At 37.6% G+C, this 17,022-nt stretch overlaps 2 protein-coding genes across 3 annotated transcripts in view; both read left to right on the forward strand.

Annotated features, from left to right (window-relative positions):
• The window catches only part of TTC14 (tetratricopeptide repeat domain 14), a 118,169-nt gene that overhangs the window by 94,304 nt on the left and 6,843 nt on the right, over window positions 1-17,022 (forward strand). The gene's annotated exons all lie outside the window — the stretch shown is intronic.
• FXR1 (FMR1 autosomal homolog 1) overlaps window positions 1-17,022 on the forward strand; it is a 42,471-nt gene that overhangs the window by 2,028 nt on the left and 23,421 nt on the right. For both annotated transcript variants that reach the window (XM_075506947.1, XM_075506948.1), the window contains exons 2-5: window positions 8,069-8,121; window positions 12,324-12,417; window positions 14,266-14,337; window positions 16,590-16,738. In XM_075506947.1, the coding sequence (XP_075363062.1) occupies window positions 8,069-8,121; window positions 12,324-12,417; window positions 14,266-14,337; window positions 16,590-16,738 (368 nt within the window). The remainder of the gene's footprint in view (window positions 1-8,068; window positions 8,122-12,323; window positions 12,418-14,265; window positions 14,338-16,589; window positions 16,739-17,022) is intronic.

Genomic DNA, 17,022 nt, shown 5'->3' on the forward strand with positions numbered 1-17,022 from the left:
CTGTTGAGGTAAGCAGAGGTTATGCATGCATTTTGGAGCTAAGTAACAGTACTAGTAACTTTCTGTTTAAAGTTTCTGAAGCAAAGGAGGGAGGTGTGTCAGTCTCATTTAGAAATTATCCTATTTTGGACACTGATGGTATTGACAATAGCGTTTGTAAGATAATGAGAATAGGCTCATCTTGTCTAAGCCCCGAGTCACTGTATAGGAGGTGGCAAAAATTTTCTGAAGAGAAAAGCAGAATTTGTAAGATGGGATGAAATTCGAGATTTGTCCTCAGAACAGTCTGAATTCAGATTCATTAGCACAGCGTACCTCCCGGTAAATGAGATGAGAAGGATCCTGCTATGCCAACAGAGATAAACCCCAAAATAATTATGTAAACAATTACATGACAGATTTTTTTAAATGAGTTGTTAATATGATCTGCAACTTAGATGTAGTAGAACAAATGTAGAGATTAAATCTGTTGGAGCATTATAGTGGGGTTTCCAGTAGTTATTAGAGATATGGCCATGGTAAATTATGTTCTTTACAGGTTCTTTTGTTCCTCTAATAACTGTTCTTCATTTTAGTAAAATTCCGTTTTAACAGGGAATTCTTTGTATGTGTATTTATATGTATACACTATGGTTGCTGTGAATTAGTACGGAAAATTATGTTCTTTATTAAACTACATGAAAAGTCAGTATGTTTTTTGTGATGCATAAATCAGTGGACAGTAACTGTGATTATGGTAGACACCCCAAGATAAAACTTTATTTATGCTCTGTCCTGTACAAAAATATTATTATCTAAATGTAACCTTTTATTTATAAATCTCCAAACTAATTTATGTTTTTTTTTCCCTTTTGCTTTAAATAAGTAATAGAATCTGGAGAACAGGACAGCGTTTATTTTGTATTTCATGCCAGGTTCTCAACCAGTATACAGCAGATCCAATGTTTAGCCACTCCCTGCAGCTCAGAAGACTTTGCATATATCATAATACTGAGCACCCATTGTCTTTAGGGAACAGGTGGCACTGATGGGGCTCAAAGTGGTCATGGTCTTCTGAAAAACGATTAGGTTTGTGTTGTGGAACAGGGAGGAGAATGGACAGGGTTGATGAACCCTACTAGTTAAGGGTTTGCATATATTAGAGATGTGGTGAGGACTTCCTGAGAGAACAGTTGATGCTTTCTAGGCGAGTTCTAGATTGCAGGTTAGTTTTTATCTTTGGGACATTAGAGTAGACTTTATGTGAAATGGCCAAAAATATCTGGATTTCTTTGGGCTCTAAGTGTGTTCGAGAGAATGAAAGTTGAATACTCCCAGCTTCATCTTGGCCTGACTGCAGTGTTTTCAGGATGATGATTCTCTGTGTCATTAAGATCGTTAAGTAATTCACAGAATTACAGATGGTTGAGGCTGGCAGAGACTGTGGGAGGTCATCTGGTCCACACCCCTGCTCAAGCAGGGCCACTTAGAGCCAGTTGCACGGGACCGTGTCCAGATGGCTTTTGAATATCTCTGCGGATGGAGACTCTACAACCTCCCTGGGCAACCTGTGCCTGTGCTCAGTCACCCTCGCAGTAAAAAAGAAGTGTTTCCTGATGTTCATACAGGAACTCCCATGTTTCAGTTTGTGCCCGTTGCCTCTGGTCCTGCCAGTTGTGAAGGATGTCTGCACAGCTTTTGGCAAGAACAGGACAAAAGCTTGTGTTTTATCCAGTATCTCCCTCAGCCTGTGTATGCTCACTTGGATGCAAACTAGAGCCCTGGTTCTGCACGTTATTCATGAGTTCAGATGCCAGCTTACATGAAATAGGTTGGTCCTTACAATAAAATGAGACCAAGGTATGTAAATTGAACACCAGATAACTTCCTCTATGTGAATCCTGCAGTGGCATCTGAATAACTGAAAGATCCATTGCATTCTTCGTTGTAGGGACTTACATGTGCTGAAAAACCGACTCTGGTGCGTTACATGCCCTTGCGCTCTTTCTGTTCTAGAGTAGTAGCTGTTTAGATTATGCAAGGGCATGAAATAGATAAAAATGTGAATTAGAATGAAACTCAACCTTTAACTTACAGGTTCTAAAGTGCTTCCTTCTTAGTGTGTTCCTCCTTCAAGAGGTGCAGTTGTTCTGGTAACGGGACCAGAAGTGCTAGTAGCAGGAGTTGGCATGCACCTCAAGGTAGAGACTAGCCAAAATACCGTTAAGGGAAAAAATGATGAGAGAAGTACGCAGCATTTCTCCACATGTACAGTGTCAAAGCATTATGAGCAATTCTGTGTGAGAAAAAGTTTATGCATCAATAAAAAAATATAATGGCTTTCTGATTTTTCTTACAGTTTTTAATTAGTGGCTTTGAAAACAACTCTGAGTTCTTCTGAATGGTTTTTAGCTTCATGGTTATTAAAATAGGAAACTGTCATTAAGAGTATAGCTTACACAGCTGTTTCTACCCAATTACTACACCAGGAAACATGGTAACTGGAGTGACTTTTTTTTTTCTTTAAAGATCTCAACTGTCTTATAATGGTCAGCATTTATTTATTATATCTAGCCTTAATGGGTGGGAAATATCAGACATTCTAAAGTTGTTACCGATCTCTGGAAAGTTGTGTAGACTGGTGCAAGAAGTATCTGTAGTCATTATTGCTGTTGACGAGCTATTTGTTTGACCCTTTTAGGCTGATAAAAGGGAGGTGCCACAGGCAGTGATTATTGATTGCTGATGTATGTAATCAGTGGAGGGTGTCTTTCAGAAGTTTTGCCCTTTGGGAATATGCATATGAAGAAAGAAGTCACTTGGACTTCCATGAATAAGCCTAAACCAGGGGATTCAGTGCTGTAGTTCTTGCATAACTGTCGTAAGGACCCTTGAATTTACATATGATGATTATGACTGTGAATGGAACTAAGCAGTAATGTCATAGATTAAACTGTGGTTGCTAAAATCTATGTAATTGTTCAGGGTCTCTTTCTTGCCTGATACCTGCTTGTAATGCTTGTGTTTTGTGGCAAGCTAGATCTGCTTTTGTTTATTAATTCCTTGTATAAGCAGGTGCAGCTAATAACTTATAATGAAAATAATACTTTATGAAGTTCAGTCTTTTTTGTCCAGTGATTTGATTATTTACAAGTTTCCTGTGTTTGCTTTGATTTTTCTTTTGTATTTCCTGGGGTGCTAGCATGGGATACTTCCCTTAGTAATAATTATTTCATGTATTTGTTCCATGAAACAGTTGTGTATGAATGTTAGTTAAAAATACTAATGGTTCTTGCTTCTGAAAGGAGTGAAAGGATTGGTAATTGGATATAGGCTTCTTGACCTTTATGTCACTGATTCAGAAACAGTCCATGGTACCAGATGCCAAAGCGTTTACTGTTTGAAATTTGCTCAGCAGCGGGTAAGGTGATCTTATTATAGTTTTTAGTCTGCAGGTATGTGTGACTCAAAAGCCAACACAGTGGTTATCCCTGGAAAGAATGTTTGCAGCCAAACTAACAGCACCTCATTTTTAGATTGGACTATCCTTGGGGGTCAGATGAACTTAAAGAAGGATGAAGAGGGAACTTGGATTACATCTGCCTGTTACACAGATTTTGTCACTTTGTCTGGAACAGGATTTTTTTTTTTTTTTAAAAGTCTGTATATATACAGAGACGTACAGTTCACTGTAAGGGCACTTCAGTAAGTCCTGATCCGTTTATGTTATCAGCAGATCTTAATCCTAAATCCATGGGCAAAACCCAGGTAAAAGGGAAAGAGTGTGTGTGTTATGAGATGAAGCAGTCTCAACTGTAGTGATTTTGGTGGCAAATGATCCATTCATCGTTTCCTGTCCTTTTGTTCATACGTAACATGGTGTGGCCCTGTGTTAGATTTGCTGGATCTCTGATCCCAAACCTAGGCAAGAGTCCTAGCGATATTACGACTCATTTTACAGGTGCTAGTGTTGGGAGCCTGGCTTGTGCCAAGTGAGTGGCAGAGACAGGTCTGTACCAAAGTGCCTGGGGAGCCAGCATGACATTAATAGCCTGTAGTACAGTATAGTCTCCTGTCTGCCTCGTGAGCTGGGCTGCAGCAAGCAGGGCATACATGGGCTTCCAGAGATCCAGCTCACAGCATAAACTGAATGACTGACACTCATATCTGGACAGGCAGACTCAGAGGTCTGGCAAGATGAAGTCACATCAATTTTTCTTCCCTTCCTGCCCTCCACGGTTTTCTATGTGGTGTAAAACGCACAAATGTTATGTGTAAGCTTACTTGCTGATAATACAATTCATCACTGTGTGGTTTTGATGCCAGTATATCTATTGATGATGTGTTTGGTGGTCTCTTGTTAGCTCTGCCTCATCACCTCTGCTTGGAATGAGGATACACGGAATGATGTGTAAGGAACATAGAACACTTCAAACTTGGATATTGGCATTATGTATCTTAGGCAACACTGCTAAATTAAATGTCAGTAATGGAGTACCTTGTTCATTTGAGCAAAAGTTAAGATGATACATCATTACTTAATTTAGTAGAAAATGTTTTTGGTACAGTATCGGACATGACTAGGGCAAGCTTAGAGTACAAATCTATTTATGTAGGTTACCTCACTAATAAAGAACTCCTTCAAAATTCCTAGTTGAAAACCAGGGTATTTACTTTTATGTTCATCACGCCCTTTCTGAAGAAATCCTTGTGAATTTATAGGACTTAATATTATAACTTTTAATGTAAAAAAAAATCTGCTTTGTATTGCAAATATATTAATGTCAGAGTTTTTTTGTAAAACCTTTTTTTTTTAAAAAAATCTTTAGCCTCTTAGAATTCTTATTGAAAAATTACACTGAATCTCATCCTGATATGCATGAAATCTGTTTCTCTGTTTTTATCTTGGAGTTGTAAGTGACAGCTGATAATGCTTATAGTAAAGGTCAGGGTTGTAGGTAGGAAAGTAGTATGCAGGAACTTATACTTTCAGCAAATGTTTAGATGATACTTTTGGCATGTTTCTTGGTAATAATGGAACAATTTCTTATAAGACTATTTAAAACCTATATTGAATTCTGATCATTTCTAGTTGTATTACAAATGAATCATACAATCTATGATATCTCATAGCCTGCTGTGCTTCAGTTACTGTAAAGGTGGTTTCTTCCCCACAGCTATAGAGAAATTGATAATAGTAGGAAGAATTGTACTTGGGATTTTTGACTTACGTTACTCCTTCACTATTAGTCTTGTGTTTGTACAATTAGACTCTGATCAGACTTTTTTCACAACAATATAATTAATTATGTAATTTTATTTAATGCTTTACATACATCTGTTTGTGACCTGAAGTGCATACCTGATAAATATTATATTTGATTTTGAGTGTTCCTCATATGTAAATACTGTGGAGTGAAACAGTTTGAGAATGCCATTCAGATAATTTCAAGCAAGTTACTGCATACATGTCTGCTAGCCATGAGTCTGCAATATATTCTTGTATGGGAAGAGCAGTGTGCATGCTTTGAACTGAAAGACTTCCTTGTGCAAAGGAGTTCCTGATACCCACATGGTGTTGTAAAATGTACAGACTCTTTGTCAGAATTTGTACTTCAGGTTTTATTAAAAGGTGTTCAGTGTTTCTGTTTATGCAGCTGATGTTAGTGCAGTGTCAGCTGTTAGTCTGCTGCTAGTTGTATCTCTGCATTACTGTTCCACTTCAGCTTTCCCATTCTTCAGCAGGGCATTAGCTTGAAAATCAGTTGTGAATATTAAACCTGTTTGGACCATTACACGGAAGGCCAGACTCTACCTAGTAATGGACTAATTGTTGGAAATCCTGGAAATTCAATGCAGTTGGCATTCCTTTTTCCACTTCTTTTGTCTTATTAATGAAAACTACAGCTAGTCAGTGGATTTAGGATTTTCTAAACTCTGCAGAGCATTATGTTCTGAAAGTTTTTCAGGTGCTTTATGGTACCTGGTTTTGAATCTGTCTTGATTCTGAAGTTCTGTTTTTTAACAAAGGAAAGATAACTGAATTCAGATCTGCAGAATAAATTTTTAGCTACTATAGGCTGACCTTAGAAATGAAATACATATCTTCCCCCCCCCCCCCCCCCCATGTTGAGTACTGTGAGAGCATGTAATAATATAAATTAAGATATAAGGTTCAGCTATGAAATAAAGCAGCATAATGAGGCAAAGACTAATACTGAATCACAGACTCTTGGAATGCAGATAAATGGCTGTCCATAGTAGGGAGTTAAATCTCTTCCTGTAAATACTGCTTTCTGTTGATAAGTTGTCACTTGGCAGAATGTTGGACTGCATGAACTCAGCGTGCAGTGCTGTGACTTGGGTGTTGTGTCCCTGGATAGAGTTTGAATGAATTGTAGTAGAACAACTCTTTATTTTCTGTGCCATATGCCATGTTAATTCATCCCCATGTTGGGGCGTGTTTAAAGGGGACACTAGTAGCATAAATTTAGTCAAAGTTCTGCTTTACCTCTGTTGTTAGCCAACACATGCTTCAGGCAGTAAAATTTTGTATGCTCTTTGCATCAGACATAACTTCAGTATTCCTGTCCAGTTTACCTGTCCAGAAACTTGCTTGAAACTGAAAGTCCCTGGTTACAGGTGTATTTTATTGCCAACTGTTTCAGTTGCTTACCTTTCAAAGAAAGAGATTTGCCTTCCTTCCCTTGCAGTGGGAGGACGGCCTTTGAAAGGGTTTATTTTATTAGGAGCACACTAAGTGGTTCAATGAGGTGATTTCTGGTGACCTGCTTTGTTCAGGATTATCAGTATGCTTTCTGCTAGAACCAGTCTTCTGTGTTGCTGGCAGATGGTTTTGAGTGAAGCTCAGAGAGCAGAAAAGCAGGTTTTGAGCAAATGCCTTCACAGCATTGCCCAAGTACAAGTTCAGGTAAAAGGAAATTTGTTTATGTAGGCCCTTTGCAACCAGCTGTCAGTATGGGCTCCTTTACTGTCTGTCATTATATTGAGGGATCTCCTGTGTCAAAATTTATCTTTCCCTGAGCTGACACATAATACCTCTGTGGGCTAGTTGCTCCTTGCACAGTTGAAATGTCCTTCGTCCTCCTCAGCTGGCAGTTTCTTAAGTGGATATAATCCATTCAGCAGATTTCCTGGAACTTCTCTTAACATAGCTATGCAACTCTTACTCCTTTAAAACTGCAGGTTCCCCCTTGATGTCCTGTGCTTGGGCAAATACCAGGCTATAGCAAAAGCAGTAGTTTGAAAGATCTTTCTTGCCCCTTATCTGCTTTTTTTGCAATATGCCTGCCTTCCTTAACCAAGAGATGTAGGAAGTTCATTTCTGTGTGGGTACTTGAGTACAACTGCATCTATCAGGTTGTTCTTTGTCTTTAGGTTTTTGACATAATCAGTGCCCCCTAAAGAAGCCCCATGCTCTTCAAAAGAAAGAGAGGGAAGTGGGGTTTCCCCTCAATTGTTCCTGAGATCATAGTAATGTGACAGAAAAAATGTGGAATGTTGTATTCTTTCTTTGTTTTCCTGTGAGGTCCTACAGGTATTTGGCCTTATGCAGTCCTCAATTTGGTACTTGAAAGAGATACCATAACTAGCTCTATGGCAGCCTGTATTGCCAAGTTTTATCCAAACTTGCTGTCATACCATTCTGAAGGACAGTTGTTTGGGATTCTGTTTCGTGTTGAGAACACCACCTATAAAGCAAATAGTGCTATGCACAGCTATTTGTCATTGTATTGTGAGTTGTACTAATTGCCCTGGGTTTGTAAAACAGTTGTGTACACCTGTAGATAAAATAATAAACTCTGATAGTAAGTTTTCAGTTGTAAACGTGCTGGTCTGATTTGAGCAGTCATTTGAAACAACCCATGTGCAATGTATTTCTTAGAATAGCCAACTAAGAATATCAGCAACCTCATGCGAACAGTGGGATTGTGTCTTAGAACTTTCCTAAATTGGAACCATGGTATTAGTGGTGGTCTGCTCTTTGGCTTAGTTTCAGGCTGTATTGAAATTGCTGCCTTGTTTTGATTTCATGTGCATTCTTACAACAAAAATGTTTTTGTTTTAGGGATTTATCAAAGATGTTCACGAGGACTCACTCACGGTTGTATTTGAAAACAAGTAAGTATTTTATTAAAAAAAAAAAATCATTTGAGTATTAGGTTGTTTTGGTTTTGTGGTTTTGGTGGTGGTTTTTTGTTTGGTTGCTTTGACATTAAGAGGAAGTAGATTTCATTAGAAAGGTATAATTCTAGAAGTACAGGCTCACTATTCTGTTCATTCTCCATGAACTGCTTTCTTGAATCCCTATATCAGAATTTGGCTCATCAGTTACACAGTCCTTTACTTTTTTTGGATCTTTAGTGATGCCCATAGATGTGACAGCCAAACTTAATTAAGTTATAATCAGTGGCAGAGGGCTGATGCTCTTACACTAAAGCAGAAAAAGATGGAAAATACCGAAGTACTCTATTAAACAATTCTCTATATGTCTAATCTGAGGAATGCTGATCAGTGTTCTCGACCAGAGAAAAATAGATGGAAGTATCCTGACGGTGATTTATTTTTCTTTTTAACTGTTAAGAAAATAAATATATGTACACATCCAGTCTGAAGACCCAATTTTTTTTTAGTGGAAAAGAGTGCAAATCTGGAGAAAGAATTACCCATGAGGCCCTCTTCATTTAATATATAAAGATGGCAGTGCTACTAGGGTCTTGTAGTGGCAAGTTGAAGATAATCTATGGGATGGTAAAGTACAAATGAATACCTGTTGTTCAGCGTTCAGACTGATAACACCATGGATTACCTGGGAGATTCCAGGGCTAATTTAAGATATTCTGGGAGCTACATCCTGTTTCCCTTCCAGTTGCTAGGTGGAGATCCTAAAAATGTGTCAGCTTTTGGTGTGAAAATTGTTATTAAACTCTGCCAGCACCAACCTGTAGATTAGTCTTTGAGCCTTTCTTCAAGAAAGATTGCTGGGTAGTAAAGGTAATACTAGGGAGCGTGCGAGTGTGTGATTATAAACAGTATTTTATAATCCTGAGTATATAATCCTAGGGTGTGCATGTGTGCACATGTATGTGTGTATACATATATACCTGTGTATAAAAATAAATCGGGGGGGGGGGGGGGGGGAATATTAATCCTAAAGTTTACCCTGCAAAGTCCAGTCTTTGTTTCTTTCTAACCTGTGTTTTCTAGGCCTTCTTTTATGAAAAATAGTTAGAAGATGTGGTGGCAACCATAATTTGTACTAACACTTAGTGAGGTGGTTATGGAAGTTGTTACTGTCTCCTAGGTTTTCATACATGCACACCCCCCTCACCCCCCCAATAACCCACAAAAAGAAAAACCAAATTGGATCCTTCATCCTATCCATGGTCTGAGGAGATGTGACAAATCTTCAGTTTCATATTCAACATCCATACTACTTTTCTTTAAGGTAGGAGGCTCTTTGCCTTCAAAGCATATACTTTCATGTCAGAAACCAAGTAAGCTAAAGGAAGTGCCTGTGGTTCACAGCAGGGGTCTAATTGTTGGCAAACACATTTCTAGTGTTGAGTATCCATGTGCTTTACAGAAAGTCTGGCAGCAGCAGCCATGTCCCAAAAAGGATGGGCTACAACATATGTCAAGTGTTTTGTTGAGTAAAAATAAGTCTAATCAGGAGGTGTGCATACAGTTTTAGTCAAATTATTCTGTGATGTAAATCTGATAAATTATTACCCTTTTTACTGAGATAAATTCATAAGGGCTTTAGTAGAACCGAAGTTGGCTAGAGTGTCCTGTCCTGAATGCATCATTCTGTTGCGATAGTGATCAGCACTAATGAAGTAAACATGTCTACTCCGCTGAAGACAGTCTAAATTGTCAGTTTGCATTTTCTGCTATTGTTAACCAGTCTTTATCCACAGCTGTTGTAAGGTTCCCAAAGTTGGTGTACTAGCACAGACTGCTAATCATGATTTTGTGGCCATAGCAATAACTAATCTCTGGGCAGATATCTTTGATTCTTTTAAGAGACATTTTTTGGAGGTAAGGAGGTGGAGAATGAATGTAGAAGCTTCAGGAACTGGAAACTTTTATTACTGTATGACAGAAAATTGGATCTTGAGGTGCAATTTCATATAGGCCCATTGGAGTTTGAAGCAACCATATTGAAAGAAAGACTTCTCTGCCATAAGAAGTAAGCACCTCCCTCTTTTGTAATTTCTGCCAGATATTTGGGATAATCTTTCTGACTATTAGGTGTCAGTTCTGTCAGATCCTCTTAGTAGGTAATTTATTAGCCAGTCACAAATAATTTCTTAAAACGTCTGGTTTTGCATTTCACCAGTGAGATGCTCCAATTTTGGACTTTTTGCCATCAAAACTTTGCCTCCTCATATTCTGAGAACTGAGCCTTCTGTGCGCTTCTCCACTGTTTTATTAAAAAATAACAAAACATCTTGCAGCCAATAGGGGTAAGTTGTCATTGGCCCATCCGCTTCTAGTGGATGGGGTTCCTTTGGATGATTAGAGATGGGACCAAAACTAGCCTGCTGCAACTTCAAGCGGATTTTATTGAATGTACAAGGTCTCTTCAATCATAGCATCTCATTATCGGCAGTTTATAACTTTCTGTAAGCTCCCAATTGCTAGATTCTTTAACTACAATGCACAGTTGAAATTCTCAAGAGAACTTTAAGCACCTCATTTGAGTTTGCAACATTTTTGATCCTGTTGTTCAGTTAGGATTATTATGCTCACACTGTTTCTAAACTGAAATTTTATATAGCCTGTAATTTAGGGAGTGCATTTTGTCTTCAAGTCTTAGTATTTGCCTTTGCATTTCTGAGAGCAATAACTTCACAAAGGTGGGGAGGAGAAGGAAAAACCCACACCCTGAGTTTAGTGACCATTATAGATGCAATAAGCGCAATTGAATTGGAAGTGATTTTTGCCAGTCCCCTTCGCCATTTCTCAGAAATAGAATGAGATTTAAATAACATTTTATGGCCAAAATACCTTCCAACTTCAACAAAAGCTATCTGTAATCTTCATGAGTTTTTCTTGTTTTTCAAAGTTCCGCTATAGTTAAAAGAAAAATAAAGTGTATAATAATGGCTAGAGCAAAACTATATGGATACCTCACATCTTTACTAAGTGAGGTACTTGAACGTAAGCTGTCTTTTCAGAGAAAACATATAAATGTATCCATCTTGTAGAAAGTTGCAGAAGTGCCCTTTGCTCTTAAGGCTGAGACTTGTTCCACTAACTTAGGCTTCTCTGTCTGCATGTATTAGAAATAAGCAAAACAAATTACTTGCAGTAATCCTTACTGTTACAAGTTGGTTTTGGATCCTGTCTATACCTGATGTGAACTTTGATTAAGATGGGCATAGATGGTGGACATTGGAATGCTTTGACAGATACCGTCAAAGTCTCTCAGATATTCTAAGTTAATAAGGTTTTTTGGGAGTGTTTTCTCCCCTGTTTTTATTTCAACCTGTGTAGAATCTTCAATTGAGTTTCTGAAAAAAAAAAAAAAAAAGAGTGAGGAATAGCTGATGGTATTCTATGACATTCACAAAGTAGAAGGAAAAGGAATTTCAGGAGAACGCAGAGGATGTGAATTGCTCCAGGAGTCTTTGTAAAATGCACCGAAAATATACACTTCTAAAGTAAAATGCTTTGTAGAACCAGCTACAGTAAAACAAATAGCCTTTCTGTACAAGAAGGTAAAATTTCAATTTTATATGCCTAGTAATAATTGGTATTGATAAGCAGATATAAAGGTCCGTTTTGAATTGAATCTGCTTGCCAGACGTTTATTGGGAAGTGTTAACAAGTTTGTAGGTAGAAATGTAAAGTTTTGTTAACGATCAGAGTATTTTCCTGGAATACTTAAAACATTGATGGTAAGCAGTTGAAATGTTAAGTATGAGGTGAAGAAATGGATGAACCCCACGGTAGACTGCGAAGATAAGCTTACATCTGTATGAAGGCTTTATGGCTTGAACAGTGGAAGTGTAAGTACATCATCTAATAATATTTTCACTGGGGTTTTATGAACACCATTTAGGGAAACCAATGAAGTTAAATTTTTCAGTTAATTTAAAAATTGTTCTGTCATTAAATATCTTCCCAGATATTACTTTTACCTTGACAGGATTATTTTGTTCCTTTACTTATAAGGTTTGCTTTCTAGCAATGAAGAAACAGACCTGATTATATGGAAAGAGTGAGTTTTAACTAAACTCCCGAGTTCTAAAAATAAAACTAAGAAAAAACAGGAAAATTGTAGAAATAATGTGTAACGTGTCTTCAACTTTCAGTTGGCAACCAGAGCGCCAGGTACCCTTTAATGAAGTGAGATTGCCACCACCCCCTGATATCAAGAAAGAAATTAGTGAAGGAGATGAAGTGGAGGTGAGTTTATCCTAATGAATGCCCTGATACATAACTGATTGTCTGTTCAAGGCAGTGATGGTGATAGTAAGTACATTACCAAAGTGAAGATTTGAAATGGAGCGTGTCTCTATGTCCTGGTTTCAGCTGGGATAGTTAGTTTTCTTCCTAGTAGCTGGTATAGTGCTGTGTTTTGGATTTAGTATGAGAATAATACTGATAACACACTGGTGTTTCAGTTGTTGCTAAGTAATGTTTACACTAGTCAAGGACTTTTCAGCTTCCCATGCTCTGCTGGGTGCACAGCCAAGACAGTTGACCCAAACTGGCCAAAAGGCTATTCCATATCATGTAACATCATGCTCAGTGTATAAACTGGGGGGAGTTGGCTGGGGGGTAGAGATGGCTGCTCGGGGACTGGCTGGGCATCGGTAGGCAGGTGGTGAGCGGTTGTATCACTTGTTTGTTCCCCCCCCCCCCCCGTTTTGTTCCTCTCTCACTCTCTTGTTGTTTCCCTTTTCATTACAATGTATTATTAGTATTATTATATTTTTTTCCAATTATTAAACTGTTCTTATCCCACGAATTTTCTTACCTTGCTCCTCCAATTCTCTCCCACGGGGCGGCGGGGGAAGGTGAGCGAGCAGCTGTGTGGTGCTTAATTGCCTACTGAAGCTAAACCACAACAGTCTAGTAATGGATTTATTAGGCTTTCAGTGAAACTGTGACGTTTCAGTTTTTTCACAGAACTACTAATGGAACTTTCTCAAAATCTAAAACTTAAAATAGCTGAGTGTTTCAGAATTAAAAACAAAACTAGGTAATTTTCATTTTTGATCTGGAATGTAACTTGGAAATGTTTTGATGTGAAGATGTAATAAAGCTCTTCTAATAACAAGAGTTTTAACCCAGATGAAATATCTGGTACAATCTGGGAGGAAGTTGTGTGAATTATACTGTTTTACAGAGAAACAGTGTTAATTAGAAATTATGTATGAAACCGGGAAATTAAAAGGTGCATGTTCTGTTCCCAGCTAATTGTAGTATCTTTAGTAATTTAGTAACGAGTTTAACTTCTTCTTTTTACTTTACTTGTCCTTAAAATCGAAGTAATGAGTTTCTTTAGGATACTTTTATAGTTTGGGGCTAGTAATCTAATAAACGATATAGTATAGGTGCTGGGTTTTTCTGTTATTTTATTTGAACTACATGCTATTTGTTGGCTTTGTTAGAGGTTAAATGTAAAGGATTGTTTTCTACCTCCTTGCTGTTGTAAAATTTCTTGTTTAGTCTGCATGCAAATGACTTTGGCCTGTCAGAAGTGTATAAGGAGTAAATGAAACTTACAGAAGATGAGGAAAATGAAAGTTTCAGAAGTCATCTGTTCTATATGTGATCTTGCGTTAACTTGGTAGCATTTGTTAAGTATGAAATATGTAGTCATATGATGACTTGGTTCACTTCAGTAGTCCTAGGTATATCGAGTAAGCCAAGGACAAACCAAAAATCTTAATTGTGGAGTTACTTCTATGTGTGTGCTTTCAGTGTGAAGACAATGTTTGAATTTAGTGAGGAATTGCCCCTGAATAAGCGTTGAGCCAAGGTTTTATCTTGCTTTAGAAATGTCTGTTGAATTGTCAGTAATGTATGCAAAGGAAGTCTGCTCACAATCCTTGTAGTGCAAAATAATAAAAATTTGTGGAAGAAGCACATTCCTGGATAGTTTATACAAAAATTACTTTTGTGTAGAATACTGTTCCATTTTAATGAAAATTAGAAAAGTTGTGATGTTCTTTCTTCATTATACACGCAGGCAAGTGAATTATGTCTGTATGTGGTTTCAATGTTCCTTACTACTTTCATTTTCAGGTTTATTCTAGAGCAAATGACCAAGAACCTTGTGGCTGGTGGCTGGCAAAAGTTCGAATGATGAAAGGAGAGGTAAATTATTTTAAAAGCTACTGGTTTCATGCTTTTACGTTGAATACAGTAAATGTGAAAGGTCTTTGTGATGGAAAAAACTATGAATAAAGTACTACAAATAGAAAAACATGACAAAACAGAATTATAAGTTGAGATCACTTCGGAATGACCCATGCTGCGTTACACAGCTGAGGGTTGTGTTTTTATAGCTGAGCAAGTCACTTCCATTATAAGTAATTTAATTGCTTGGAGGACTCTATGCATGCATAAGATCAGGACTTCTAACAAACCTACTTTGTGAATTGAACTTGGTGCTAAAAATTAAGTAAAGCAGTATGCTTCACCTGCAGTTAAAGTCTGTTTAAACTCCATAACTTAAGCATGCTGTAGCTATCAATGTGTGTTGCTGTGGGTTCTTTTTTGTGTATGTATTTCTGCTGAGTGTATTGGAAAGACACTGGTTGGTTTGCTTTTACATATGTCAAGTTTGTATTTTGCTGTAAACTGTTAGTTGCAGCTGCAAAGTAACTTGAGGGTTCGGACACTTAAGTGTATAGAGCTATGGCAGTGACTGATAGTCTCATTAAAGCTTCATTTTGTGAAACGACAAGAGAATTTAACTTCATAGTAGGAAGAGTCCTGTGTTTTGATGCTTCTACTGTGTTAGATTCCTAAACCAAAAGGGAACAGGGCTGAGGAAAAAAAAATTGTCCAATTTCTGATACTGTTTAAAAACTGTCAACAAATAGTAACTGCTGTTCAGCTCTGTAAGGGCAAAGTGGTGGTAAACAGTTATTGAAGGAAGATTCTGTGTCTTGATCCTTGTGGATGAACAGCTTGTTAAAACAAGAGAAAAGGAGACAAACTGATTTAAATGGTAGATTTTGTCATTTGGGGCTGATCTGCTTCTCTTGTATGTCACAAATTTGGAATTTTACTGTCTGTTACCTTGCTATGCTGCTTATTTTAAAAAGTCGTAAAAGAAAAATTCTGAATTCTGAATTTAAATTCCATTTTATCCAATTCTTAATTTTCTAGTATTTTTGACAGGGGAAAAAAAAAGATTTTTCATCCTCAGATGGCTGGTATCTTTATACAGCATTGTCAAATTAGGTATTTTATGGAATTGCCCCCCCCACCCACCACCCCCCACCCCTCAATTTTGGCTTTTTGTACAGTCGTTAACATGGTTACTTATTCAATTTTTTTCCTCAAAGTAAATGTGAAATTCACAAACAACCCATGTATCTAATGATAGTTAGCTTTGTGATTGTTCTGATAATGAGAATTATCTTTAACTGTAGGAGTTAATGTTTTAAAGCATATAGTGGTAGTTCTCTTAAATTTAGTTGTCTGTTTATTGTTTATTTTTCATTATAATTACTTAACTTGTTTTGTGGTATGTTTCAAAGCAGCTTTATATGATTAGGCTGATACCTGAGCTGAACTTGAAATTGGAAAATAGCATGTGGAAAAGTATGTCACAACCTTAGCGATTTACTTTTTCCTGATACTTCAGTAAATTTTGTATTGACAAAAACAACAACCAGTTTTGAGGGAGGAAGAGGAGAAGGTACTACTGCACTCCTAAATTGCATACAGGTGGAAGGGAAGATAGGAGGCAACTGCATCCCTAACACAAAGCCAGGCTTTGGGATACTGTGCATACAAGCTTCTTTATACTTGCGTGTGTTGGGTGGAAGTGTAGGAGTAGATTATTGGTAGCTGTTAAATCTTCTTAGTTCTCTTGCCTTCCTAAATTTGGGGTAGTGTGTATCAAAAAGATTGCATTTCTATTTTCCTTTTGATCTTACATGATTCACAGGTAGTTTACCCACTGAATCAGTGGATTTGTGTCCCCCCCCCCAAACTGTTGCAGAGCAGATATTTCTGTGAAGAGTGAGTTATGTTTGCTTCTCTACTAGGTATTTTTTAGTATTAGAGCTCCAGTAAACATTGCATTTTGGAACTTGAACTGGACTAAAGTAGGTATTTGAAGAGGGATGGGCATGAGAAAAATCAATCAAAGACGCTTTTGTGGCAGACTGAAACTATGCTGATATGGTGCCCTGTCTTCACTGAGGTATCAGATGGGTACTGAAATATGTCCAGGCTCATTTGTGTAGGATTGTAGCATTATATCAACTCAGATTTATGTTTTAGTCTATATATTCATATTTTATACTTTCTTGGTGATGCAGGTAATGTTACTAAGTCTTGTTGTTCCTTACTGAAATTACCATTTTTTAAAAAAAAAAATTCTTCTATAGTTTTATGTCATTGAATATGCTGCTTGTGATGCCACTTACAATGAAATTGTCACTTACGAACGACTCCGACCTGTGAATCAAAATAAAACTGTCAAAAAGAACACCTTTTTCAAGTGCACAGTGGATGTTCCTGAAGATCTGAGAGATGCGTGAGTAGCTCTACACGCTTTAAGGCATTTACTGTATTTGGAGGGGAGGGGAACCCACTTGGCTTATATTTTAGAGGACAATTTACAAGTCCATGAAGAATCTTAAGGGTGGCTATGGCTGCAGTAGCTGGTTTAGAAACCACTGACTGGGATCCCTGCACAGCTTTAGGGGTGGGGACAAAAAGCAAGTTCTGAGATGGGAGGTTCAGGTCTTGTTTTAGGCTTGTACAGGTGATGCACTCACAGTGGGCCTCTGGTACTGAGACTTGCCAAATAGCCGTGAT

Source organism: Mycteria americana, chromosome 7 (genome assembly GCF_035582795.1).
Source record: "Mycteria americana isolate JAX WOST 10 ecotype Jacksonville Zoo and Gardens chromosome 7, USCA_MyAme_1.0, whole genome shotgun sequence".
Classification (NCBI taxonomy): Eukaryota; Metazoa; Chordata; class Aves; order Ciconiiformes; family Ciconiidae; genus Mycteria; species Mycteria americana.